Source organism: Oryzias latipes, chromosome 8, assembly GCF_002234675.1.
Source record: "Oryzias latipes chromosome 8, ASM223467v1".
In the NCBI taxonomy this organism is placed as follows: domain Eukaryota; kingdom Metazoa; phylum Chordata; class Actinopteri; order Beloniformes; family Adrianichthyidae; genus Oryzias; species Oryzias latipes.
Genome location: NC_019866.2, coordinates 5,027,388 through 5,053,405, shown reverse-complemented (window position 1 = coordinate 5,053,405; position 26,018 = coordinate 5,027,388). Strand labels below are relative to the sequence as shown.

Genomic DNA, 26,018 nt, shown 5'->3' with positions numbered 1-26,018 from the left:
AAAGTAAGCTTCTCATTGCAGAGGGAAACCTGCTTCTTTACTGTGCATAATGACAATAAACCTTTTCAATCCTTTGAATCTAAAGTGTAAAAGCAAAGATCCCATTCTTTTTGTCAATAGAAATCAAAAAGAAACACTAAAAGGCAGAAAATGTTCCTATATTCTGTCTGCAATGAAAGAAGTTCAACAGCAGCTCAGAGTTTGTTCTAGTGATGATGAATGTTGGATTTCTCATCCTGATACTGTTGCAACACCCGGAAGTGTCTTTCTCTGTTTCCATGATGGTTCTAATCCTAAAAATGCATCTTTCTCGGAATAATCAGCAGCTCCAGAGCAGAACCTGAACTTTCAGCGTTCCTCATTACTTTGTTCTCTACCACCCAAACAGAACACTTCTCTCATAAATGCAGGACAGCTTGTGGTTTCCATAATTTGTAAAAGTACAGTTGAAGGTAGAGCCTTTAGCCACCAAGCCCCTGTCTTATGGAATGAGCTCCCAGCTCATGGAAGAGAGGCCGACACAGGTTCTACATTCAAAGTTAGGCTTAACACATTCCTCTTTGGACAGGCGTATTCCTAGCTAGTAATCAGAGTATATGTAACTTATTGCCCCCCTACCTCACCTACAGGAATGAATTTTGAGGGAATAATTACAATTTTTCATTTCATCCATTATACATATTTCTCCACGGATCTAAGCAAAGGGAAGATGGTTTCATGAACCAGGCCTGGGCGGCCCGTTCCCCCTGCTTAAATGAACACTACCGTATATTGTATTCATATTGGTTTGTTTAAAATGTAGATTTTCTGTTATTGTCATTGTTATAACCATCTGTTAAATGTGCCGTAGTGCATCCAACTTACTATTGACATGTTTGAATTAAATGTACATAACAGTAACAACTGGTGGCTAGGAGTATGAAGCTGGGGAACTGGGGTTCTGTCCTCTATTCTAATGTACTTCTCCTTTCCTGATATCTATTTATCATTTAGTCCTCCATGCCTCTGTTTGGTGCACTGCGATGCATGTGTTGTCCCTCTTTCCCCCTCCGGGGGGGCGGGAGGGATTTCCAGGTTCCAGTTGGCTCGTCTGTGCTCCTGTACCTGACCGTGTACCTCACCTCCGGCTCATCTCGCGCCCCCAGCCGTCCCCCAGTTCCATCTGGATGAAGCCCATCTGCTACATTATTCAAACATGTAGTTGTAGAGTTAGAGAAGCTAATTCCTCTCTTAAGAGTTCTGGTACATCACCTGTCTGTCCTGGGGGAGGATCCCTCCTTCATGTGGACACCCCTGAGATTTTCTTTTTTTTTCCGGAATCAGTTTTTTTTTAGGAGTTTTTCCTTACCGAGAAGGAGGGTCTAGTTTAGTTTAGTTTCACAATCAGCTAAAAAGGGAATCTTTCCCTCCTCAAGCTATTTAATTTTAGTTATTCAAGACATAATAGAATACGCTTGAACAGCAGAAAATTCTTTTTTGCTTTGAAGAAGAGAAAGAACATGTCCTTGGGCATTTATAACAGACTCTTTCTCTGACGCCAGCACAGAAAGGTCTCCGTGGTTACTCGGCTGAAAATCAACACAAGGTATTGAAATATGTATCAACATTGGCAGCTATTTGCATGAGATAAGAGTGAGGTCAGGAAGATGTTCATGTTTGTTCGCTGCTGAATCCTTGTTATGTCTTTGATGGGGGAGTGACCCGAGCCGTCAGCGCTGCGCAACGGTGACACGTGGAGAATGTGTGCAGATAGAGGCGGAATTTGCCTCAAAAAATAGGAATAATAAAATGCTGTGGGAAATATTGCAGTTGTTGATGTTAAAGTCAACAAGCAGGTTAAACAGTAACTGAGCTCTTCATGCACCCTCGTCAAAACCACTTCCCTGTTAACTTGTCAGAAGAAACAGAAACTTTTGGTCCGGCTGACTTTTAACAGGTTTTTATGTCGTCAAGAACAAAACTATTTATTTAAACTCCATAATCCACTCATGAATAATCCCCCAATAAATCAGTAAGCACTTCAAGAGCACGGCTAACTGGAACAAGAAGAAAACAGAACTAAAGCTGGTTTGAAGCTTTAGTCAGGATGATGCGTCACAAAATCCAGTCTTTAATCTATAACCAAACACTTGTAAAAACTGATAGACGAGTGCAGTCAAACAAGGATGGAACATTTCGTTGAGAAGTGATGATATCCTAATCCTGAATTGTGAATTTATTTATCAGTAACAGTTCTGTGAAGGAGAAACAGCTAAAGGTCAGGATGGTGGCTCTTTATCTGCAGCTATTTATAGTTTTTTTAAGTTGACTCTTTTGTAAGCTTGCAAACAAATGAGTCTTTAAATCAGGCATGTCCAAAGTGCGGCCGCAGGCTCCTTTTAATTAAATTAATAATGTGCATCCCCAAGCACTCAATTTCTGTGTACACAAACTATTTGTACAATTTCTCGATTGTGATTGGCTAAATTTCTTTTTAAGCCGTTGTAAACCTGGCAACACTGTCGTACTGTGACGCTTTCTAGCTCATTTCTAAAAGGTCAACTGTAAATAAAACAGGAGATGTAAGAGTGAGGGCCACCATTTCTAGTGTAAGTGGAAATTAGCCTTTTTTTTTTACTTCCCCCAGTTAGATGTTCAGTTCTTTCCAAATGCTACCATTTTAGCTCTTTAAACAAATAAAATCTGTTGGAGTGCATTGTGGGCGGGGTGATGTGACAGTGGCTGGTTTTGTGGGTGTCCTGCTTGCTCGTCTGTCTGGTCTGCATTGGCAGAAGGGAAGTGTGACCCCTCAGGGACCCCGAGGCCTCTGCACAATGCAGAGGCAAGTCTCTGATGTCTGATCAGCTGATGCTGCATTTCACAATAAAAGTGTTGGGTTTTTAAAATGGACACCAGGCGCCTTTATGTTTTTAGAAAGTTGTTTTTGAAAAGGTTGCTTCTGTTGAGGTTGTTGTGAAAACCCAAACTTCCTGAATTGGTTTATGTACTTATTTATTCTTACATGCACTCTAAGATTAGATGGTTTGTTTTTGCTAAATTTGTCCCTTGTCCTGACTATTTTCCTTTACTTTCCAATGACAACTTCTTTGGAGTGCTGCAGTGTTGAAAGTTTTCACTTTAGTTAAAACCAAATAAAAACTGTTGCTTTATTGTTTTATTTTGTAAAATTTCAAGTATTTTTGATAGAAATCAATGCTTTGACAAAGTAAGGATCAATAATACTTTCAGTGTTCTGTCTGCTTAACGCTTTCTAAACTTCATAAAAATCAAAAAGTGGAGCCAAATGTGAAGTGTCCTAATTAGAAATAATATTAAAGATCTTATTTTGAAACTCCGTGCGATACCTTTGAAGTCACATTTCATGGAAAAGGTTTCAAATACATTTAGAAAAATGCAGCAACTTAGCTTCTATTTTTTTCTCCTCTTTGAGAGTTTACCCAGTGAACCAAGTGTTTTTCTCACCCTGGTGTTTACATCCGTTTGTACACTCTCTTTAGATCAACTCCTTTGTGGTTTGCCTTTTTGTCCTTCGCCTAGTTGCTCCATTTTTGGAATTCTTTTGTTAACGTACAGATTATTCCACCTTTCCTGTCTAAACCTGAGTCTAGCCTTTGTGGCTTCAACTCCAGAAATGCAGCCTGCGTGGTCCGTCATTCTTTCTTTCTGTCCTTGTCATACCTAAAGAGAGCTTGGGCATCTAGTCTCTGTTTACCTTAGTGCCTAAATAACTACATTTGACTCAAAAGTGTGCTAATAAATACATGATAAATCAGTTCTTTGCTGAAATCCCAATTCTTTTGTTGAAAAAAGAAAAGTTTTATCGACAGGGCCCATACGCTCAGCTCTGTTGCCCTTCCCACTAATGTCTGCTTTCTGCCATTATGCCACCTTCCAAAATGGGAGATAAATGTCTATTTTTATCTACAGAGAAGCTTTAATGGGGAAATAAGTTGCCACTATTGTACAGTGTTTCTGCTTTATTGTGAAGTGTTGAATTTTCATTTCTTTTCAGACAGTCGTCTAACTTTCAGCCAGTTTTGTTTGCAGAATTTTTGTGGTCTAACTTGCACCATTTCTGTGAATTCTATATCTGATTGTAACTAGATTCCAAATTTAAACAAAAACTTCTCCAGCACAGACTGGTGGAAAGAAAAGGTAACATAAACGGGTTGCGTCCCGTCCTCGCTTTTGCTTCTAAGGTTCAGGAAATTTGCCCTATTTATGATCCATCTGTAACAAAGACGAAGTAAAACTTCACAACCTTGTGAGATAGGGAGAAGAAAAAGACAAAATTGACATAACCTACAGTTGTACAACTGTTTCCAGTGCTTACATAACGAGAGTGCATTTAACCAAATGAGGGGGAATAGTCTCTGACAGAACTTATTTAGTTTGAATCGTTAAACCCACTTAGTGCTATGAAAACAAAATGAGAAAGACCCAAATCTTTTGTTTTTCCGCTTAATACAGTTCTTTCGTGTACTTATTTTTGGACGATGACGTCTAAAGAAGTGGGATCAAAACTTGGAAGGAATTAAAATGGCATATTTTTACAAAAGTAAATCTTTTGAATGAAGTCAATAAAAATTCTTCAGGAAAAACTGACATACCAGGCTCTCGCTGTTTCCACATGGTCTCACATTTCTTGTTTGATTGCCAAGAAACTGGAAATCATTTCAAGCCAAGGTGACCTAAATCTACTGCAAAAAATCTGAAACTCTAAATGCACAAAAGCCGCTTCACTGTGCAGTTAAGGACGAGGACGTTCAAGCAAATGACAAACGCAAATTTATCAAATGATAAAAACGCCAAAAAAATTTTAAATTAAGAAATAGTTTCTATTAGACAACTGGGTAAATGTTAATGTTTTACCACAACGGAACATTCAAGGGTGTGATGCTGCATCCTTTCTGAATGTGTCATTCTGCCTCAGTCATTGTTAAGTTATTGATTTAAGATTGATCAAAAAACTATATCTGATGTTTGATCAACGGGGTTTGTTTGATTTAGGCTGTAAAATCCCCTTAAATATTAACTGCTCTCCTCAGAAACATAAAGTTTTGTTCCTCTTGTCCATCTCTGAGGAAAATCACCATAAAAACACGTACATACTTTTATCTTTACCTTAAGGTGTCTTTGAACCTTTGGCAAGGCACTTTAAGTATTTGGAAATTGAACCAAAAATAGACTTTAAAGTCTATCAGCTCTCCCCGAGTGTTGCTTTTGGCAGATTCAGGAGCACAACATTGGATTGGATGTGGGGGCGGGGCTTCCGAGCTCTCCTTTAGCGACAATGAGTGACATGTGTGGCAGCCAATCAGAGAAGGCCCTGGAAGCTTTTAAAGGTGTCCGAGGCTGAGGCGCTGAGCGCGAGCTACCTGTAGGAACCGAAGGAGGCAGAACCAAAGCGGCACCGTTATCTTCACCCCACCGGAACCAGCCCGGTTCCTCCTTAGGTTAACCGCTTGTGCGCACTTGTAAACGCTAAAGATGACCCTCCGTTATCTCCCTTTCATCTTTCTTTTGGGATTTGTCGCTAAAGGTAAGTAAAGTTTAATTTTTTTGCTCAAGTTAAGTGAACTCCTAAACTGCGTATTAATTTTTAGTCGTTTAAATTAAAACATTTAGTACAAATTTATTTGAGAAAAATAAAACAAATTACTGATAAAGTTAGATTCAAAAATAGTTTTTTTTAAAACATTATACAACTATAAAATATTTACGAGTTTATCACATGGTTAAAACGATTTAGGTTCCATAAAAAACTTAAGTTTATCATGAATAATATTTATACATATTTTCCAACTAACATAAAAGTTTTTCTTTACATTAATTTGACTATTCCTTTTTGTAACGTAAGCTATAAATGTAATACACTTTTTTGGTGTTAATATATTACTGCTACAAAATTCTATTGTAGATTCAATTTTATTGACAGTAAAAGAAGAAAGTAGAATACATTTGGATTTGAAATGAGAAAAGAATGAAAGCCAAATGCCTCCCTCCTCTTCTGAAGCCCGGTTGTGGAACTGCTGGTGCTGTTCTGCAGCCCCGGTTGGGTTTGAACAGTCTGAACCTGACTCACTGCTGCCTCAGTGTGACTCAACGCTGGACACATGCCAGCAGTCAAACAGCAGCAGGAGTTTGTTCCTGGCCTGTCAGCAGCTTTCTGAAAACGTTTGGGGAATTTTGAGTGACTCTTCAGAAAGCACTTTGTCTCCAATCCACTCCTAATGGCATCTTAGTGTTATATGAAGGCAGAGGGGGTCACAAAGGCCTCGTGTCCCTCTTCCTGCCATGTGTCTCCCGGTATAGGAAGTGTCAAACAGTAAAGGCGGGGTGTTGATGGGGCCACCACTGAGGTGGGTGTCTGTAGTGGCAGTAAAGATGTCGAGAAGACCCTCTGAGGATCAAGGCCTTTCCCCTCCTCCTGTGAGTCTGGCGCCACGCTTTGAGGAGCCCCCCAATAATCCGAAAGAGCAGGAGAGCGTGCTCGCCCCTCACAGCACATAGCTGCATCATGACTCCCCCACATGTGTCGGGTTTTACGGGCTAGTCATCATGAGGTCATAACCAAAGCAAGGGGAGTTCACAGGCACTGAGGGACACAGGAAGACCAAATTATGTTTGCAATTGTCGTAAAATGATAAGACATACAGCAACACCATCTTCTCTCTGCCATCACTTGATGTGGAGTTGTTGTTTCAACATCCACTTTTCGGTACTTGTTGCTGTTCCTGCTCTTCCAAGTGGCCGACGGTGGCTGCGTGCCTGCTGCATCCTGTTGGCTTAGACCTGCTCTGAGGCAGTAAATCTCGTGCTGTAATTGGAAAGCATGTGCTGGCGCAGCTTTAATTGGATATGATATGTGCAGAGGCCCTGGCGAGCCAGCTCCAGCTCCAGGGAGCCATCTGTTACCTCGCAGTTACAGTAAAGCAGCTCTATACAAAGGGCTCGTTTCTGTGAGCCTCCGCCCGAGGAGAACGCAGACCTGATTCAGAAGAAGACAAAAGCAGCAGTGTGAAATGAACAGCAATAGGAGGTATTGCATATCAGATCTGCCACTGCGTTCTCGTGTGAAATGACGGCTCTCTTGTCCTTCCTGATTGTGTGTCAGCTTGCATATGTGAGTCCTGTCTCGTCAGCAGCAGAAGGACAGTCCAAGAAGTTTATAACCATCCAGATGGGCCTGCAGCTTAGTCCCATTTATGGCTCACATGGTTTATGTGTTTTTCTTTCTATCGGAGACTTGAAGTGAGCTCACCTTGAGTTAGAGGGTCATTTTGGTGGCTCTGTTACAAACAAAACATTGAATTTCTACTTTACTACACATTACATTGATTAAAGACCCACTCCAATCATCTTATCTATTTTCATTGTGCTACCTGAGGTGTTTTAATTATAATGATGCTTTTTTTTAGTTAAAATAAAATAAAAACTGTCTTTTTTTTAGGACATAGTTTCTGCAAAGCGGCAGGAGTTCATTAGAAATTGTTGTGGGCGGGAACCTCTTCTGCTAGCCTACAGCCGCTCACACTCCCAACCTGACACTAGCGGTGTGACAAAAGTGGCGAGCAATACGAGAGCTATCCAGACGTACAGTTTTGATCCAGACTCCAGCTCGGACGGGGAAAATTACGACGTTCATGGATCTATTTGTCTACAAGTGAATGCATCAGAATGGAGCAGAGCAGCGTCAATTCTTTTGGTTTGCTCCCAATTTACAACAATTTAAATGCAGAAAAATGCCATTTTAAGCACAGTTTAAGCATAGCCGTCTATAAAGTGTCACAAGAAAATCTTAAAAACACCAAAAAAAAAAAAAAACAATAAAATTATCGTAGTGGGCCGCTAAAACAGTTCTTGTCATAATTGCTGCAATATTTTAAACTCGCTGAAGTCATGATTGTGTTACGTTTAGTTGCTTCAAGTTGCATATTTGTTATCAAACATGCGTTGTGGCTTAACGCTGAACATGTGAAGCTCATTATTTTCTCTCCTGCTGTGATCAGTCTCTGCTGCATCCACTGTGACGCTCCTCTTCTCTCTGAGCTGCAGGATTTTAGGATTTCATGACAAAGAAGGAACTGGATGCATTTATGAAACATTAGATAATAAGATAAACGTAGGTGGAAGCTGAGACTGTGAACATCTGTTTCCATGATTTTTCTTATCGTCATCACTGACTTTGATTATTTTCAGCATTTTGTTATTTGTAAAACAGCTTTTATTTTTTTTGTCCTTTTGTAAGGAGGTCTGGTTGTGGCTATCTATAAGGTAGACCTATAGAGAATGGCAGACAGTTGCTGTGAGAAGACGAGTGAAACAAAGTGAAAGGAAGTAGGACTTGTACGCTAAAATCCGTGGATAGTTGCATTAATGGAGCTGATGTACTTCTCTAACAGTACCGGTTCAGCCATACAATGACTGATTGACAAATGTGGTTTGGGTTATAATGATCTGACAGCACTTTAGAGCTTGCAGAAGCTTTGTTGGAAGTTTGGAATAATAAAACCATTGACATTCCACTCACAAAGCATTTGGTAGACTTTGGCTTTTAGCATTTAGCGGAAACTCTTTTGTCAGACAGTCAACGATATTTCGACTGCATTGATGACCCCCAACGTAGCCGTGGACTAACCTGGAAGTAAACAAGAAAGATCCAACTTAAAGAGTTTTATGGGGTCCCTCTGAACATTTGCCAGTGAAAATATCAATGAAGTGTATGTCATACGAACTGAATGAAACTTTACGTCACATTGACAAAAATCATTGTTTTGAATAATTTCCAATGCTGCCTTTTCTCGCTATTATAAAAATAGGTAATAATAATAAATAATTGCAATAAAAGTGCATCTTTTTTCAACCCCTTAGAAATACATTCACAGTATTCAGGGAAATTATAATATTTAAGATTTGAGAGAATAACGTAAACACAGTGTATTAAACATCATTTTCTTTTCTTAGAGGCAAATTTAAAACACATTCCAAAAACTATAATGGGCAGAGTTTCAAAACAATCGCAGTCTTGGTTTTGACTTTCAGTCCCAGTTTTCAGCAAAGATGCCAATTAAGACTTTTACATCAAATATTATGACACAGTAATTAAGCTAAATATTTAAGAAAGCCAGGAAATACTGCCGTTTTAAGGATAAATTGGAGGATTTGTTGTTTCTGTTCCATAAAGGCCCGTTCTGGCTCAGACTTTGGGAGACATTTCAAACGTGTTTTTAATTTATCTTCAGCTTTCTGCATCGTTTCACAAGGTTTAGTTTTTCTGTAGGAAGAGAAGAAAAGAGGTTTATCACACAGTGTCAGATTCTCCTGATTACAGCTTATTGGTTGGCAGATATTTAAAGAACAAAGGGGCTTTTTATTCACAGCGGTGCAGTTTTTTTCTTTGTAGAAATCTCACGGAAGCTTAATAAGAACGTCGCAGATGAACCTGTTTCTGTTTAGATCGCACCGTGGAGTCGGTGAGGTGATTGTAAAACAACATTTATAGGGTTTTATAGATAAAGCAAACAAATGCAGTCATTTAAATGTGCAAACCAATAGGGTTAATATTTAACTCCTAAGTTTTCATATTCATAATAATTGACATATTTAAATCTTTAATGCGTTTCATTTCTGAATATGACCATTTCCTGTTGGTTTGATGTAAGTTTTAACAGAATAAGTCAGGTAAGAAGGGGCTGATTTCTTTGAACTTCTTAGTTTCTAAAGAACATTTCAGATTTTGCTTCCTCCTGTGTTCAGCAAGTTTGTCTCCGACAACAAAAAAAATAGATTTTTAGAATTCTTTGTGATGCTTTACAAATTTGATACCAAGTGGTTATATGTTTAAAGTTTCATTTAAACAAAGACTGTTAACCCCTTCAACCGTTAATTCGTAGTGTACCATTTAATTCAGTTGGAAATTTAGCATCACTTTGAAAGGAAATAAACACCGAAACACTTTTTATATAATTGGAAATACATTCAGGCATGAAGAGGTTAAAGGTGGATGATCCAAGTAAGATTTACAAACTCCATGTTCATGATGGAGTACACATTAACCCTTGTGCTATCTTAGATGACCCCACCCTTACATTGACGTGTTCTCCCTACCATGACAAAGGTAGATAAAGGTGGAAAGATTTCATTGTAATCCATGGACACCAGTGAAGATCACAAATCATTGAAGAAAAAAGGTTCAGCACACTATCTAGTGGGTCTAGATGACCCAACTCCCAATGGTAAAGTGCCTAGGATAACACAAGTGTTAAAGGTCATGTGTTTCACTCAGACTTAGTTCTACATACAAATAAATCTGACCATATCTGTTTTACTAAAAGAAGTCAGATTTATGATCATTTCTTGGTATTGTGAGTCAGCGACCTATTTATATATTTTGGTCTCTGTCTGAGCTTTGATGGTGTCTTGACGGCCCTACACCTTTCAAAGTTCTCAAGGATCTTTCTGAGGTTAGAAACCATCATGCTGGTGGTTCTGTTTTCCCTCTGGAGAACTTAATTCATAAATGCAGCTTTCCCATTATTGAGTAGAGGTGTTTTTAGTTTGGGGAGTCGAACATCCATCTGCCTTGGTTCAGACCTAGCAGTTGCTGTCTGACTCCAAATTAATTACAATTGTTAGAAACCTATAAATTGCTTTTGGATATGAAGGTCAGCTAAGTACATTTTTTACATCTTTATATCATATATTTTCTGCTTCTGAGGTTAGTTTTAGAGGGAGGATTTTGATCTTTATTTTAGAGTTAAAGTCCCATTCCAACTATAGTTTTATCTGTCTTCCCTGTTTAGTTTTTAAGACATAGTTTCTGCAGAGTACCTGGAGTGTATCAGAAATGTGTCTCTGAGTAAGGAACAGGACTTTTAACACAGAAGTAACCCTACCTTGATATCCCAGCAGTCCTCTGTTTACACTCTCTACCACTAGCTTACAGCCCCTCACAACCCCAACCTAACATTAGCGTAGCAATATCGAAGCTATCATACAGTTTGGAGCCAGATGGCACCCACCCATTGTAGTTGCTGCGTCACAAACCGGAGCTTTTTTTAGAGTGCGGGTCTTTATTTCCTCCCAATCCATCCTAATTTGAATAAAGAAATACTCAGAAATGAAATGTTAATCTTAAAGTCTTTTATGTATGTCCTCCATTATAATGAAAATGCTACAAGAACATGTTAAAAACACCAAAAACACACGTTTCATTGGGTCTTTAAAGTTATTGGACCGTGTGAGATGAGCTGCTTTAGATGATCCTGGATCCTCATCAGGAAAACCAAGTAATGTTGTGGTTGTCTATGAAGTAAAAACTGTCCTCCGTTTAGAAAAAAGGAGTTTTTAATAATTTGTATAAGTCTGTTTTTAGTGCAAACTCGTACATCACATACTTAAAACAGTGTTCATGCCCTCAAAATACCTTCTATGTATCGATGCTGCAGCCCAAACACACTTTGTTTCAAAGACGAGGGAAGTTGTGTCAAAAACAAACTGTTCAACTTTTTTTTCTTTAACACATTAACTTAATGAAAACAAGATGCAAAGCAGGAGAGGCTTACAGGGAAGTAGTTACATGTATATCTGCTCTGTAATTTATGGAGTTCCTAGATGTATGTGATGTAATCTCACTTTATGAAGTCATTTTTCACTTTTTGAAAGTAAAAACTGTTGCCAATATTGTAATAAAATAAGCTGTTACACAATCTCCTCTTTGAAATGAAAACTTTTATATGTCGTGTTAGGGTTAAGAGGGTTCAATGGGTGATGTCCTTGAAGGAATTGCACTCCCACCACTGAACACCATCTTTGATACCCGGATAATGAAGAAAGTAAGCTGAGACAGCTCCCACTTCCTGTGGGCTTGAACTGCTGCCACCATTCAAACTTCTCAGAGTCATAAAAGACCACACTAACAAACTGAGAAGCAGATTTGACTCTAGAGCCGCAGACGCCATCATTCATTCAGAACAGCTGCCTTATAGTCAGTAAGAGTTTTAAAGCTTTAGTTTTTTATTTTCAAATGAAAGGAAGGACAGTGGAAATTGTTCCTGGAAGTGTTTGCATTGTGTTTATGAGATGTTCCCTGTAAATTCGGGTCATGAAACAGCTCTGATCATTGGAAAATGCAAGGTAATATTCTAGGGAAACACTGATGTTTCTGTGGTAAACTAGAAAGTAGTTGACATCTTAAATTCACACATTAGCACTATTAAAAGTTAAGGTGAAGATAAAAAAAAACATGTTTATATATTTGACCTCTTCCAGCAGCGTGTCCTCTGATCTGGACACTGCTATTGGTGGGAATAGCGCTCTCCTCACTCGAAGTTCCCGCTGGAACATCAACAGTTGAGTGGCTTTTATGTGGCGACCCTCAGGCGCTGAAGGAGGAAGACCACTGTGTCTGAGCTCCAGCATCATGGGTACTAGTATGGGCACGCGTGAAAACCAGGAGGTTCAGAAAGCAGTTTGCTAGAAATGCTCGGTCTCATTAGCGGGCAGAGGCATTCGCAGTGCACGCTGTCATTAGTCGCTGGAATATTTTCCAAGAGTTCAGCTCTCCACAGGACTTCTGTCTTTAATGAGATCCTGCTATTTGGGCTCAGGGTCCTGGTGTTGGATCCTGTCAGCTCATCTCCTGCTCTCAGCAGAGTTTCATCTGGTTCTTCGTAGAGAAAAACCTGCTGAACAGTTTACTGAAACTGCAACACAAAGGAATGAGCACCCTTTCTTTTGTGTCAGACACTTGGGTTATCAAGTTTTGGAAATGTATTGTGCGGGACGGGGACCGCAGACGGGAAGTTGAGGGTGAGCGTTCAGGGAATTGGATCTGACAGTCCGCCGTGATCAGGTACTTTACAGGAGCTCTATTGTGTCGCATGAATAGAAAGTGTGGCTCTGAAACAGGAGCCATAGCTGAGCTCTCTCTGTCAGTGATTAGAGGTGAGCTGAAGCTTTGGCAGCTGGAAACAGGCATTTCCATGGCAACTGTTGCATTCCTAAACAACATTTCTTTGCTTTCTGGATGGAGAAATAAAAAAAAGGATGGAAGCTTTCAGTGATAGTGAAGCAACGTTTGTCATTCCTTCTGAGTGGGGGTTCACAGGCGACCTTAGCCCCACTTGTCATCCTGTCTGACCCAGTCATCCTTTTTGTGTCTGTAGGAGATTATCCGGCTGTAAGTTAAATCCTTAAAGCCAAGGCTTGCAGTTAAGACAGGCAGTGCATATTGTGCTTCTAATTACTCAACTGTTCATCTGTATAACAGCAGTCCTTTGTCTCCATGCTTCATCTCATAGCAGTTCATGGCCTTTGACAGCTTTGTAATTTCACCATGATCCTTGAAGATGTTTTAGTGCAGCTCTGTGGAACATTTCCCTAACAGTTGCTCTTTCCACTTGATGTGGAGTTTTAGTCGTGGAAATAGACAAGCGGCTCTGAAACTACTTTGTTTTTGTGTTTATCCCAGCAAGCAATCTCAACTCGGAACGCGTTTTCTCTGCCGCTTCCGCTTATCTCCTCGCACAAGAGTCTGGGTTTTTATGGTGTGATGATGCAGTTCTGTCAGGTTCATTTGTATCATTTATGACCTACTGATGAGCAGCAGAGCTCTGCGGTGAAGCAGGAAGCTTGGCATGAAATAACAATGTCTGCATTTCAGTTACGGCATCATTTACCACCCAACAATTAGCATTTTACAAAAAAAACTTCCCTTTTTTCCTATAGGCCCCCTTAAAAGGTTAGATTTAGTCCCCTAAAACAATAGCCTTTCTTCCCCTCTGCATGTACTGCTAAATGGGGAATTGGATTTGCATAAACCGTATTTCCATTAATACCGCTCAGCTTTGAAGGAAGCTATAACCAGTGCAAGATTAAAGGGAAGTTATAAATACTTCTCTTTTAGAAAGGAAAAAATATACATGTTTTCACTGGTCCAGAATTTCAAATGGAAGGACTGCAGAGAAACCTACTAAGTTGTGCTGCATGTTTCAAGGGTTCATAGATTTCTGTTGGTCATTATTTTCGTTTTTACTATCCGCTCTGTTTCCCTGAAACTTTTAACGGTTTTTTAGGTGTTGGATTTTTTTTTCCTGTTTTTTCTGAGCTGCCATACTATTTGGTCATTTTAAGTCTGACTAAAAGCATTTAGTAGCATTCAAGCTTATCTAAAGTGGAAAAAAGGTTACTAGTTTGAACATGTACTTTTCAGGGAGGTAATGATGAGTGAAGGAAGTTTTAGAGATTCTTACTGTCAAGTGTTTTTCAGATACACAACATATGCAGAAATAACAAGCGGCTATGGTGAAGAGGTAGAGCGGCTGACCTCTGATTGGAATATCGTAGGTTCGATTCTTGCCTTTCCTGCCCTTGTATCAAAGTAACCCTTCAAAACCAGAGCTTTTGCTCCAATGTTTAAATTATTTCAACCAATAATGCAATTAATGTAAATCCAACGGTTTCTGAAGCGGAGAAAAAGCAGCTTTTTGCTGAAATGCAACGCAGTAGTGAAGTGTTTATGTAATCAACATAAATTATCTGATTCTGACGCAGGAAAAAAAATGGCATTGCGCCGTAATTGGCGGATTTCCTGAGTTACGGTATGTCAAAGAGGGTGTGTTATGTGGATGTCACCAGCAACATCTCTGTTGTTAAATGGCCTATATCCTGCTTTTCTTAAGCCTTTCAGAGTAAACGATGTCCATATATTTGAAAAAAAAAATTGTAAAATTTCATGACCATCAACCAGCAGACAAAAATGTTATTGTCTGCATTATCTTTGATATTTTATTTGATTTCATTCACACTGTGAAAGTACAAACGAGGGGTGGGCAACCCCTTTGACACAATAGTTGGTGTGTGCTTATTTTCCTGATATTGCGGATTACCTGGATCAGGTATGTCCAGCCATTTGGGGGGTTTTTAGATAACAAACAGCAGTGTGGCCCTCGGTCCTGACAACTGGGATAAATTGACTTTGTGAAGTAGCTTGAGAGGAATTTAGTTGTAAATTTGCTCTTGAATCTTAAGGAATTATTCAGTTTTCATTTAGTACCTTTGGTTATACTGAAGATGTATTTGGTGCCACAAATACCTTAAAAACCTAATGCTACCTTCTTTAAAACTTGTCGATTTAATCTTATTTTTGCTTAAAAGAAACGGCTTTCTGTCGAAATCTTTCAGTCCTTCGATAACTTTTGTAGCTATATTCTGCACTTGATTAATCTCCATGTTGGAGTGTGAACTGAAACTGACTGCCCAGTTTCAGTAAAGTAACTGGGTTCCAAGAAATTGATAAAATGTAAATAGTTCTATAACAAGCCTGTTATCTGCATTTATGTTTATATATCTAAGGCGTGCATCAAAGAGGAGGACAATAAAATGTCAGACAACCAAATTATAGCAGAGAGAATGTAATGGATTTATCAAAGCAGGGTCAGCAAGATGTGATCTTAAGAGGTTTTGTTTTTTTTTCAAATCTTTTCTTCCTCTTTCCAATGTTTTCTCCATCCCCTCAGTTACAGGTAGGTGAGTGTGTACGTTAGGTTTTTGATGTCCATAAAAGTGTGCAGTCACTGGGTGTGTGTTTTCATCAGTAAATGAGTCAGACCCTTACAGTTAGATCAAACCCAGGATCTAATATGACTCTTGATATTTTTGACCAGTACCGTGGAGAAAACTGTTTGTTTAAGGTGTTCACCCATCAAACTGCCTGTTTCCTTTGGCTTTTAGAATGCAGTCATTCATTGCACACATACGTAAGTAAGCTATTGTGGAAGGCCTCCAATATTTGAGAAGCTCTGAAGTGGATTATACGGTGACCATGAGCCCTGTCCGCCACCGTAGGGTTATACTGGAAAACTCGTCACAACTTAATACTGAACAAACACCTAAAAGCACTTTCTTTAGGTCCTTAAACATGAATTATTAACGTAGTGTTTTGTGCCAAGTCACAGTTGTACTGCCCTCTGTGACTGGAGCTGGAGCTGTTGTGTCAGAGACAAAGTGTTTACATCTGATCATGTTAAAGTTTTACCAATTAGGTAAAGAATCTAATGAAAACTGTCTACTGTAATATGTGATTTATGTGCATTTATAAGCAAACAAAAATCCAATATAAAAGTTATGAAAATAAATTGAACCATCTTTATTTTATTGTAGAGCTGGGCAATATGGCAAAAAATAAAAATCTCAGACTTTTTCATTCCAAATTTGATTTTCAATTTTAATCAACTTTACTTTCTTCAACAAAAACGACCAAAGATAGAATATATTTAACAAAAAACTATCTTGTTTTAACATCTCCTGTGGAATTTGGGTCTAACACAAAGTTCAATTAAATACATGCTGTAAAAATGCAGAAGATTACAGCAGATGTTTTGTGAGCTACCACTAGCATCACATAAAGAGAAATACTAGAACGCACTCAGCAGAGCATTTCTGGTAGCAACAGCCTTCAAACTGATTTTGCTGCATTTGGGATAGTGCTCCAAGTTTGAAGTCACAACCCCAGAGACCTAAAGCTAATGTTTGACTCACCAGCCAAGTTGGCTGGTAGATTAAAATAAAATCTACCAACCAAATTATTTTTACAAAGAAAACTATCTGTGTTTTTTTTAAATGTATATAACGTTAAATGCAAACAGAGAAGAAGTCACAACAAAATGAAAACATCAGATAAAAATAACTGTTTTTTCCTAAGGAACTCCTGTATTGATTTAGGAATGTGGGAGGCTCCGCCCTGTTGAGAGTCTGACGGTTTGCATTTCAATTTGAATTTTGGCATTCATAAATCGCGATGCTGTGCAAATGAAAATGTATTACACTAGGGGGCCGCTGTTTTGCATTTTCACTTGAATCTTGACACAAAAATTGCATGGCTTTTAACAATGCAGTAGATGTTAAGTTACTTTAAAATGAATTTAAAGCAAACCATGTATTGAAATGTCATTTTTAAATATTGTACAGTAAATTGTAAAATGTATTTTCAAAATGAATGGTCAAATTGCATATTGAATTGTAAATTGCGAAATGATTTTTCCGGCCAGTTTTACAGATTTTACATTTATATCAACTCCTTCTACTCTTACAGACTGCACAAGGAGCCTGTGAGTGTTGTTCATGTGAAAAGTGTGTGCTTCTCATCATATGGTAATCAAGTAATCATAGGGTGTCCTATGATTACTTGTGGATGACCTACTCACCTCATGTGGGTTGCATTTGTGCCCGATCAGTCAGGGGTCAGTACCCCCAACTTACTGATGACTAGAGTGTGCTGTAAGGGCACCATACAACAGCATCACCTGCACATCAAGTGCATGCATCTCAATTTTGCCCTACAAATACTTCCCAATACACTTATTACACTCACGACAATATTCCCATGAAGTTGCCACATGGTTTTCAAGGGAGCTGCAAGATACCCCTGCACTCCCTATAAGATGCAGTTGCTCCCTTCTATGAGAATTCTACAAGTTCCACCCAGTCTATGGTGCATGTCTCTAAGGCTTTAACAATGTTCAGAGATATGAAGATAAGATAACATGTTTTTTGTTGTTTTTGTTGGTGCAGGAATGACAGCTGCGAATGAAAGCACACCTAACAATACCACTGATGAGGGTCTTCTGGATGCAAATTCTACAGCTTCTTACATGACAACAAGCTCAAGCAATCAGTTCACAAGCAATGTGCCATCCATTGCAATAGATACCACAGTTCCAGAACATGTCACAGGAGAATTTACCGGTAAAAGTCTGACTGCAGAGATGAGCAGTGAGCCAAGGACCATGGCAGACACGACCAACATCACAATCAACAGTCAAACTAACTATCCATCCACTCTAGTTACTTCTACAACAATTGCGGTAACAGAGCCAGAAACGAGTCATTCCTCCACCAGTGAGACTACAGATACAACCAGTGGCACACATATTACACCCACAAAAGAGGTGACTACAATACGTATGACTACTGCATCCACAAAGACAGAGACATCTACAGGTACAATGATGATATCTGCAAATACAGAGTTATCTACAGGTTTATCAGTGACACCTGCAAACACAGGGACATCTACGGGTACAGCAATGACATCTGCAAACACGGAGACATCTACAGGTACAACAATGACATCTGCAAACACAGAGACATCTACAGGTTTATCAGTGACACCTGCAATAACAGGGACATCAACAGGTACAAAAATGACATCCGCAAACACAGAGAAATCTACGGGTACAACAATGACATCTGCTAATACAGAGACATCTACAGGTACATCAATGGCATTTACAAACACAAAGCCGTATACAGGTACATCAATGGCATATACAAACACAGAGGCATCTGCAGGTACAACAATGACATCTGCAAACGCAGAGTTATCTACAGGTTTATCAGTGACACCTGCAAACACAGAGGCATCTACAGGTACATCAATGGCATTTACAAACACAAAGCCGTATACAGGTACATCAATGACATATACAAACACACGGACATCTACAGGTACAAAAATGACATCTGCAAACACAGAGACATCTACGAGTACAACAATGAGATCTGCAAGCACAGAGGCATCTACAGGTACATCAATGGCATATACAAACACAAAGCCGTATACAGATACATCAATGACATATACAAACACACGGACATCTACAGGTACAAAAATGACATCTGCAAACACAGAGACATCTACGGGTACAACAATGGCATATACAAACACAGAGGCATCTGCAGGTACAACAATGACATCTACAAACACAGAGGCATCGACAAGTACAACAATGACATCTGCAAACACAGAGACATCTACAGGTACATCAATGGCATTTACAAACACAGGGACATCTACTGGTACACAAATCACACACACACATGCTGTAACAACTACAAACACAGAAATGAACACAGGGACATCTGTCACATCCACAAACATTACAAGCAGGCCAATGACACCAACAAGCATCAACCAAAGTGGAGCTACATCTTCCCAAGTCCACAATACAGGTACAGTTATGCCTTTCACTGTCAGTTCTACAGTTTTTATTGCATCAAACACACAGCCTAGCAATATCACATTTTTTTGCTACTACACTTTGAAACTCTTTGGGGCTCAGTATTGCAATAAAGTTGACTAATTACATAGTTTTAAAGGACTGTTCTTTTTCTTCTATTTTTATTATTATTAATGGCTGTGTAAGTTAAATAAATGTCCTGCGATTGATTATGTTCTGTTTATGACAGCGTCTGGCCAAACTACTGAAACCACTACTACAAATCCAACAACCACCTTTTCCAACACTACTCTGACCTCTGCTGCCACCATCAGTACTGTCCTCACCATCAGCAATGACCCTACCATCACTGTCACCACCATCCGACCAACAGATAGCACCTTTTTCCCCGCTCCCACACCCACAGGTTTGTCTTGTTTCTTCTCTGAGAATAGCTTCAGTTTATTTTCCTATTTAAATAAGACATTAATTATATAATATGATAATTTAAAAAGGACAAGTGTAACAATTTAATAGCTGAGCCAAAAAATTATATTGGAAATTTTTTGAAATAGGAAATATATATTTTTTCAATTTTCTCCTGAATGTTTTTATAAAATAAAGGAGGTATAAAAAGATTGGTTAAAAACACTTTATAAGGTTTCCTTTATTAACATTATTTTATGCATATAAGCATTATTTAACTCCAAAAGTCTTACTATCACTTCAAAAACATAAAGGTATTACTACCAAATGCGTTGATATATCTAAACCCCATAAGTAGGTACCTATATCTACTTTAATTTTGAACTACTGAAAATGGCTCAAACATGATAGAAAATATGTGAAATTTTCCACACTTACTTAAAAGTTCACAAATGAAACTTGTCACCTGATCATCAAAAAAAACTTTTATAGTTTTATGTCATAAGTTGGTGGTACAGGGCCAAACATTTCCAATACTTTTTGCAGGTGTTGAACCTTTCTTTTAAAAATACATTTATTTATTTCATCACACATAGAGCAGGCTAAACAATCGCTCTAAGGCTTTTGCCTTTTTAAGTTACAACCAGAAAAAAACACAAAGATTTTTAAAAATAAATAATCTGTGCAATATTTTGGAAGCATGTTTCTCATCCAGTTTCTATTTGCATCTTTGAAATCTAGATCCTACCACCAATTGTAGCAGGAAATGTTTGAGGAATGAAAACCCAAATAAAAAAAAACTTCAGGTGCAAACAATCTACTAAACTGTTAAATTGTTTGCAGGAGACATCTGCACTGTATTTTTATTGGAGAAGATAGTCTTTTAGTTGTTTCTGCATCTTTTCTGATAAATAATCACCCAATTCATGTGTTTTAAAGAGATGATAGTTGTTCCATTAAAAGTTTGTTTCTTGTCAGTTTGTCCAGCTTTCCCATGTCCTTTCGGGAGCGTCTGTCTCAACGGCACCTGCCAGTGCATTTCAGGCAGTTATCTTTCAAATGGACAGTGTGTACAAGGTGAGAGGGGTGAAATGTGTGTCGTAAAACCTCTCTAGTCAGAGTTCACATGGATTTGAAAGTGCAGAGATTGTTGCCTGATTTGCTCTCCGTCTGTTCGTCTCACAGCCCAAGTCTTCCCAGGAAGCCTTCGTGTCACCTCCTTAACATTTGATGTTCAGATGAGCGACAGGACTTCAAGCAAATTTAGAGAAACAGCAGCAAATATCACGGCAGCAGTAAGTGATGCCGCCATTCATATTAAGAGGCTATTAAACATTCTCTGCTCCTGCTCAATCTGTGATCTTTAATTTTGTCTTGTAGCTCAGAGATGCCCTAAAAAATGAGCCGGGGTATATCAAATCTGATGTAATTCAACTGCAGTAAGTTATTTATTTTTATTCTCTCATGCTTAATGGTTTTAGTAATAGAAGTAAATTGGATCTGGTGTTTTCCTCTAATTCTGCAGAGCTGGTAGTGTGGTAGCAAGCGTGAATAATATCTTTGAAAACACCAATGCCTCCGAAGAGTCTTTTAAACAGATCATCGATGAAGCTATATCCAAATCCACAGGGTTATTGAAAAATGCTACCTTTGAAAGTAAGAAATGACTTTCAAGAATCCTCTTTAGTGTACAAACACACAAATTGGTACATGACTTCACATGCCTTTCACTGCCCTCGTGTTCTTTCAGGCACATTGCTGTGTGAGCAGGTACCAGTGCCTTGTGAAGCTGCTTCCACAGTGTGTACCAACCAAAACGGTCGGGCTGTTTGTTCCTGTAATGAGGGCTACATCTCCACTGTCTTCTCAAACACCAGCTGCAAAGGTACAGTGTCTCTCCTAAATTGGAACTAATCTCTGGTTTTTGGTGTACTTTATATGCGTTTCTGTGCAAATTTGAATACAACTTCTCTAAAAAAAACCTTAATTTTTCATGGATAGACTGGAAGACCAGATGGTCTACAGAGTCTTAGAATGCGTTCAAATGAAACTTTCTAAGCTAATCTACATTACAGAGAGGTGTAACAAATACTCTTATCGTCACTGAAGTACTGGTGACTGAGGGAGAAAACAACAGGGAACAAGGTCAAGAGCTGCAGCCTTTTCTCTCTGCCGCCCTCTGAACCTTTCTTCATTTATCTCTTTCTTTTATTTCTTTTTAACTGGTTTGTAACCCTGGAAACATGTGGAGGAATCACAGCGTTGCTCCTGTGTGGATGTGTGAGACCAGGAAAGTCAGCTGGATCATAAAAAGACTTTTAAACGAATTCTTTGTAATAGTTGTCATGTAGAGAGTCATTGCCACAGTTACTTTTATTTCATGTCATGTTGACACTGTGGTTCTTGTTCTTATTGCATTTGCTGTGAGTGAAACAGTTTTGTGTTTTGTTTTTCGTAGCTTGTCCAAGTGGTCAGACGGCAGTGGGAAACAAGTGTGAACCGTAAGTCCACAATTTCAACCTTTTGAAGAGTTTTTGGAGTGAAGTTTCAGGTTTAACTTCCTTTCAAATTTTTCTGTTCTTGCAGATGTTCTTTTGGATATGCTGGCTTCAACTGCAATGACTGTGAGGGACTTTACTTCACTCTTACACATTCAAACTTACATTTATACAGGGTGTTCAGTTCACATCTGGATAGGATCCATCACTGTGACATGAACAAATGCAACGTTTAATACAAAAAACTTTAATATAACTCCTGATATCTTCTGGCATGGATCCATATCATATATAATAAATTCAAACAATGCCTTGAAAAGCTTTATTTTGGCAACCGGAGCTGTCATGATGACACCACGCTCTTCCTCACAGAGTTCATCTTTTATCTCTAAAGATTTTTATTTTTTATGGCTGTGTCCTCCACATCAACCTATGACTTTTTAATTCTCAGAAATATATGTTACATGATTTTTTTTTATCAAATCGTGTTTTAAAGAAGAAAATGTTAAAGATTATTTTCCATTAATATATCTGGGAATTGAATTTTTTTTTTAAATTTAAATTATAGATCCAAGGGTCCATTTTTGAGTCAAATGAGATTACTTTTCGCTCCTTCTAACATGTTTCTATGGATATTAGTACATCTACTGAGAGTCTCTGTCCATTCTGAATTCCTACCTGCTTGCAGGCTTTGCATACCTGATCCGATCCCTCAGGCCTTAAACTCCTAAGGTTTGCTGAACTTTGTCTTTTCAGCGTCTCTTCTGGCCGTTGTAATCATCTCCGTCGTACTTGGAGGAGTCCTTCTGATCCTGGTTCTGGCTCTGCTCATCTACTGCTGCTGGTGAGAACCTGAGACATCACGGTGGTGATCCTCCTGTCTGAACACTCCCTTTCCCTTTTGACGACGGATGGTTTTGTAGTTTCAAGCAAATGCACCAACACAAGTCACAAGTTCACCGGAGGTTTGGATAAAAACAAAAGGCTACAAGCGTCAACGTAAGGATGCAGCTTTAGACGTAAAAAAAATGGATTTTAAATTATGATGCAAAAATATTTGAGCTACATGCAAATCACTTAATGCAAAAACATATTAAAGATCCCAACAACAATTACAAAAGCAAAACAAATAATAAAAAACATTACATTTGAGAAATTCAAACAAAATTCCAAGAAACTGAAGTAATTTAAAAAAAATGAAATAAAATGTGAAGGAAATGTTTCAGCAAACCAAAGCAATTTTCCAGAAATTATATACGTAAAAAAAAAGAAACAATATAAGAAACAGGATGTGGTAGGAATTATGGGACATCACTGATTGGATGATGACATTTGTTCAACTTTTTCAACAGGAAGTTATTTAGCATGGCGATATCTTCCGGCAGACGATATTTTTTGAAGCTTCTGGCCTTGGCCACTGCAAAAGTGCAGCATTTAATCAATCAAGTCTTTACCGCAGTTCAGGCAAAACATCCTTCTGCTATTCCTTGTCTTCAAAACATTACCATGACATCCCATAATACCTACCTTTTTGTTTCATTTTTAACATTTCGTTTAGATTTCTGGAATATACTTTGGTTTCTGGTACGTTGTTTTTTATTGATTATTTGTTTTGCTTTTTTAAGTGTTGTGATCTTAAGTATGCTTTTACGTCGAGGGATTTGTTGATGTGATTGGCACTTCAGGGCCACCGTACAACGTTTACACCAAAAGTTTCTCTATGAGCATCACCTTTTTAATGATCAAATTGATCTTGAAATTTTGTTTTATTCCAGGTAAAAAGAAAAAAGAATATTGAAAACAAAGTCCAACAAAAATAAAAAACACGTATCTTCCTCATCTTTTGACGCATTTTGAAATAAATTGTAAATATGAATGTTGCTTTGCTATCCAATGCAAATAAAATGATCACCTGGTTTTACAATCTACATGTGCCAACATTTCTACCCTGTGTGCTGTTAGGGGGAGATGCTCTTGCAGGAGGCCTAACTTTGGCAGCAGTCCATACAATGAAGACTTAAGCAAATCCTGGCCTGCAGACATCACCCCCATCCCACGAGCCACCCTCAGCTGGGACACAGCTGGTGCCATTGAAATGACAGAAGGGGGCAGCACCAACACACTGGTGGAGAAAAATCACCACAGCAACGGCTTGGTGAGTTCTGGCACGACTTTGTTTTCTTTGTGAGTTGATCACGCTTCAAACCGCCTTTGGTCTGTTCAGTGCTGCTTCACTGTCATTGTGGTTGCTTACTAACACAAAACTGAATCCCAACTTGATCATTTGCTTTAAGACACTTCAATGATGGATCACGGAAAGCTAAAAGGGAACATTTTCTACAAAATAAAAGCTCCCTGAAGATCATTTTAAAAATGAGTTTATGCAATGTAGCTTAGACTGCAAACTCCAACCTTCTGTCTATGAAAGACAGATTCCATGTTTTAGGTTCCACCCAAAGCGCTTTGTTTAGTGCAATCATTCAGATAGAGTGTTAGCATTAGCCCCCCACCCCCTGCTCCCAGCTTTGCCTGACTCACAGTGTGTTGCTTTAGGGATCTCAGCTGAAGCAGAAAATGTGGAAAAAGGTAAGGCCCTGCTTTGCTCCTAGATAGATCCTGATTTAGCTTGACGCTTCCTCTGATGATTTAGACTGGAAGAATAGGGGTGAAGGTGTTTCAGGGTGACAAATTTCATGGAAATCTGTGTGTTCTCATCCTACATCTGAGTCTGAACTCAAAGCATGTCATCTGATAGTAATCCTGGAATAGTTAGGATTAGTTCATCCCAAATTGGTGACTTGGGTTTTGCGTGTATGTGTTTTGGGCGTTGTGCATGCATGTGAATGTGACATTTCTTCTTCAAGAAAAACATGCTCTTTATTGACATTTCAGTCCGCGTCCTACGATCTCAACACAGATGACATGAAGACATTCAAAGGTAAAAACACATCCCGCTATTCATACCTGGTCGAAGGCCACGAGAATCCGTACTTCCTGCCAGGAGACGAGAACAAGAACTGATGCGAGCGGATAACGGAGAAGTGACAGATGGGAGCATGTGGCACATTTCCTGACAGGACCAAGATTTTATCAAGATGCTTTCCTCTTAAGGGCGACTCGGGTGAACCATGAAGGACACGCTCAGAAGCAGGCTAACCAAAGAAATTATTCCAGCAGAGATTCTGTGCAACCATGAAAATATTGCTCTTTCTGTAGTATATATCTTTTTAATGATGCATTCTCCTTTTTTTATTCTAAAGAAATACATGTCTGATCTTTTAAAACTGAGCTTATTATGACAATTTCACCAGTGTGTGTAAAGTTTACCTCCATTTATATCTTAAATCAAATGTGAAATGTGGGGAAATTTGGGGCTTTCTGTAGGTTTTCTTTAAGCCATAATCATTTCTTATAGAACCAAATTGTCCGTTTGTGAGGGGGCTGGATCCCTACTTTGGGCTGTAATGAGGGGGGGTTTTATCTTATAGCAGTCAAACACTGAGTCTTTATTGCAGCTTCATGTGTAAAATGTGCCTGTTTTAGTGGTCAGTTTGACAAATAGGAAACATGCAAAACTTTTCAGAATTTATTTTTGGATGTGCCAATGATCACAGATACAATTCTCATGGAGATTCTTTATACGTATATTTATCCTTTTTTGTGTGGGCCTATTCATTGTTTTTTTATGTGTGCAAAGTTTTTGTACATGACAGGAGAGAATGTGTGTGAAAGAAATAAATTAATTTAAACAAAACAAACTGGCTTTTTGTGGTCATCGTATGTCATGTGAGAGTTTATGTGCACTGGAGTGTTAAGTGGTAAGATTTGTATCAAAGTTAATTTCTCACTTATATTTTTAATCAAGATTTGGATGGATGACATATCGAGGTTATTGCTGTTTCCTCTGTCCAGGACACTCCCAAATTGTTTTTATTTCATTTTAAAAAGGTCCTCCTGATTAAATGAATGTTAGTAAATAAATGTAATGTAATCAGGACTTATTAATATATACATATATATATACACGTATTATATATTATTTTCCAGTATGCACATTACATGCAGTTTTAACTTTTTAGATTTGACTTGTTTT

At 38.5% G+C, this 26,018-nt stretch overlaps 1 protein-coding gene across 2 annotated transcripts; it reads left to right on the top strand.

Moving 5' to 3' along the window:
- The first annotated feature begins 5,354 nt into the window (after positions 1–5,354).
- On the top strand, positions 5,355–25,679 carry LOC105354597 (protein HEG). 2 transcript variants are annotated; one of them, XM_020705108.2, is made up of 14 exons: positions 5,355–5,542; positions 17,575–19,014; positions 19,252–19,428; positions 20,406–20,504; positions 20,613–20,722; positions 20,808–20,866; positions 20,953–21,083; positions 21,178–21,312; positions 21,886–21,928; positions 22,014–22,051; positions 22,682–22,769; positions 23,888–24,080; positions 24,479–24,511; positions 24,818–25,679. In XM_020705108.2, exons 1-14 carry the CDS (start codon positions 5,491–5,493, stop codon positions 24,944–24,946), a joined length of 2,727 nt encoding a protein of 908 aa, XP_020560767.1. In that variant the 5' UTR covers positions 5,355–5,490; the 3' UTR covers positions 24,947–25,679. The 2 variants fall into 2 exon arrangements, with proteins under 2 accessions (XP_020560767.1, XP_020560768.1); XM_020705109.2 differs by lacking the exon at positions 24,479–24,511.
- The last annotated feature ends 339 nt before the right edge of the window (positions 25,680–26,018 follow it).

What these genes read in the sequence shown, in the direction of transcription:
- LOC105354597 (XM_020705108.2), top strand. Translation starts at nt 5,491, where the DNA reads ATGACCCTCCGTTATCTCCCTTTCATCTTTCTTTTGGGATTTGTCGCT. An exon ending in CCCCGCTCCCACACCCACAG is followed by an intron (nt 19,429 to 20,405) that starts GTTTGTCTTGTT and finishes GTTTCTTGTCAG; the next exon opens with TTTGTCCAGCTTTCCCATGT. An exon ending in CTCAAACACCAGCTGCAAAG is followed by an intron (nt 21,313 to 21,885) that starts GTACAGTGTCTC and finishes TGTTTTTCGTAG; the next exon opens with CTTGTCCAAGTGGTCAGACG.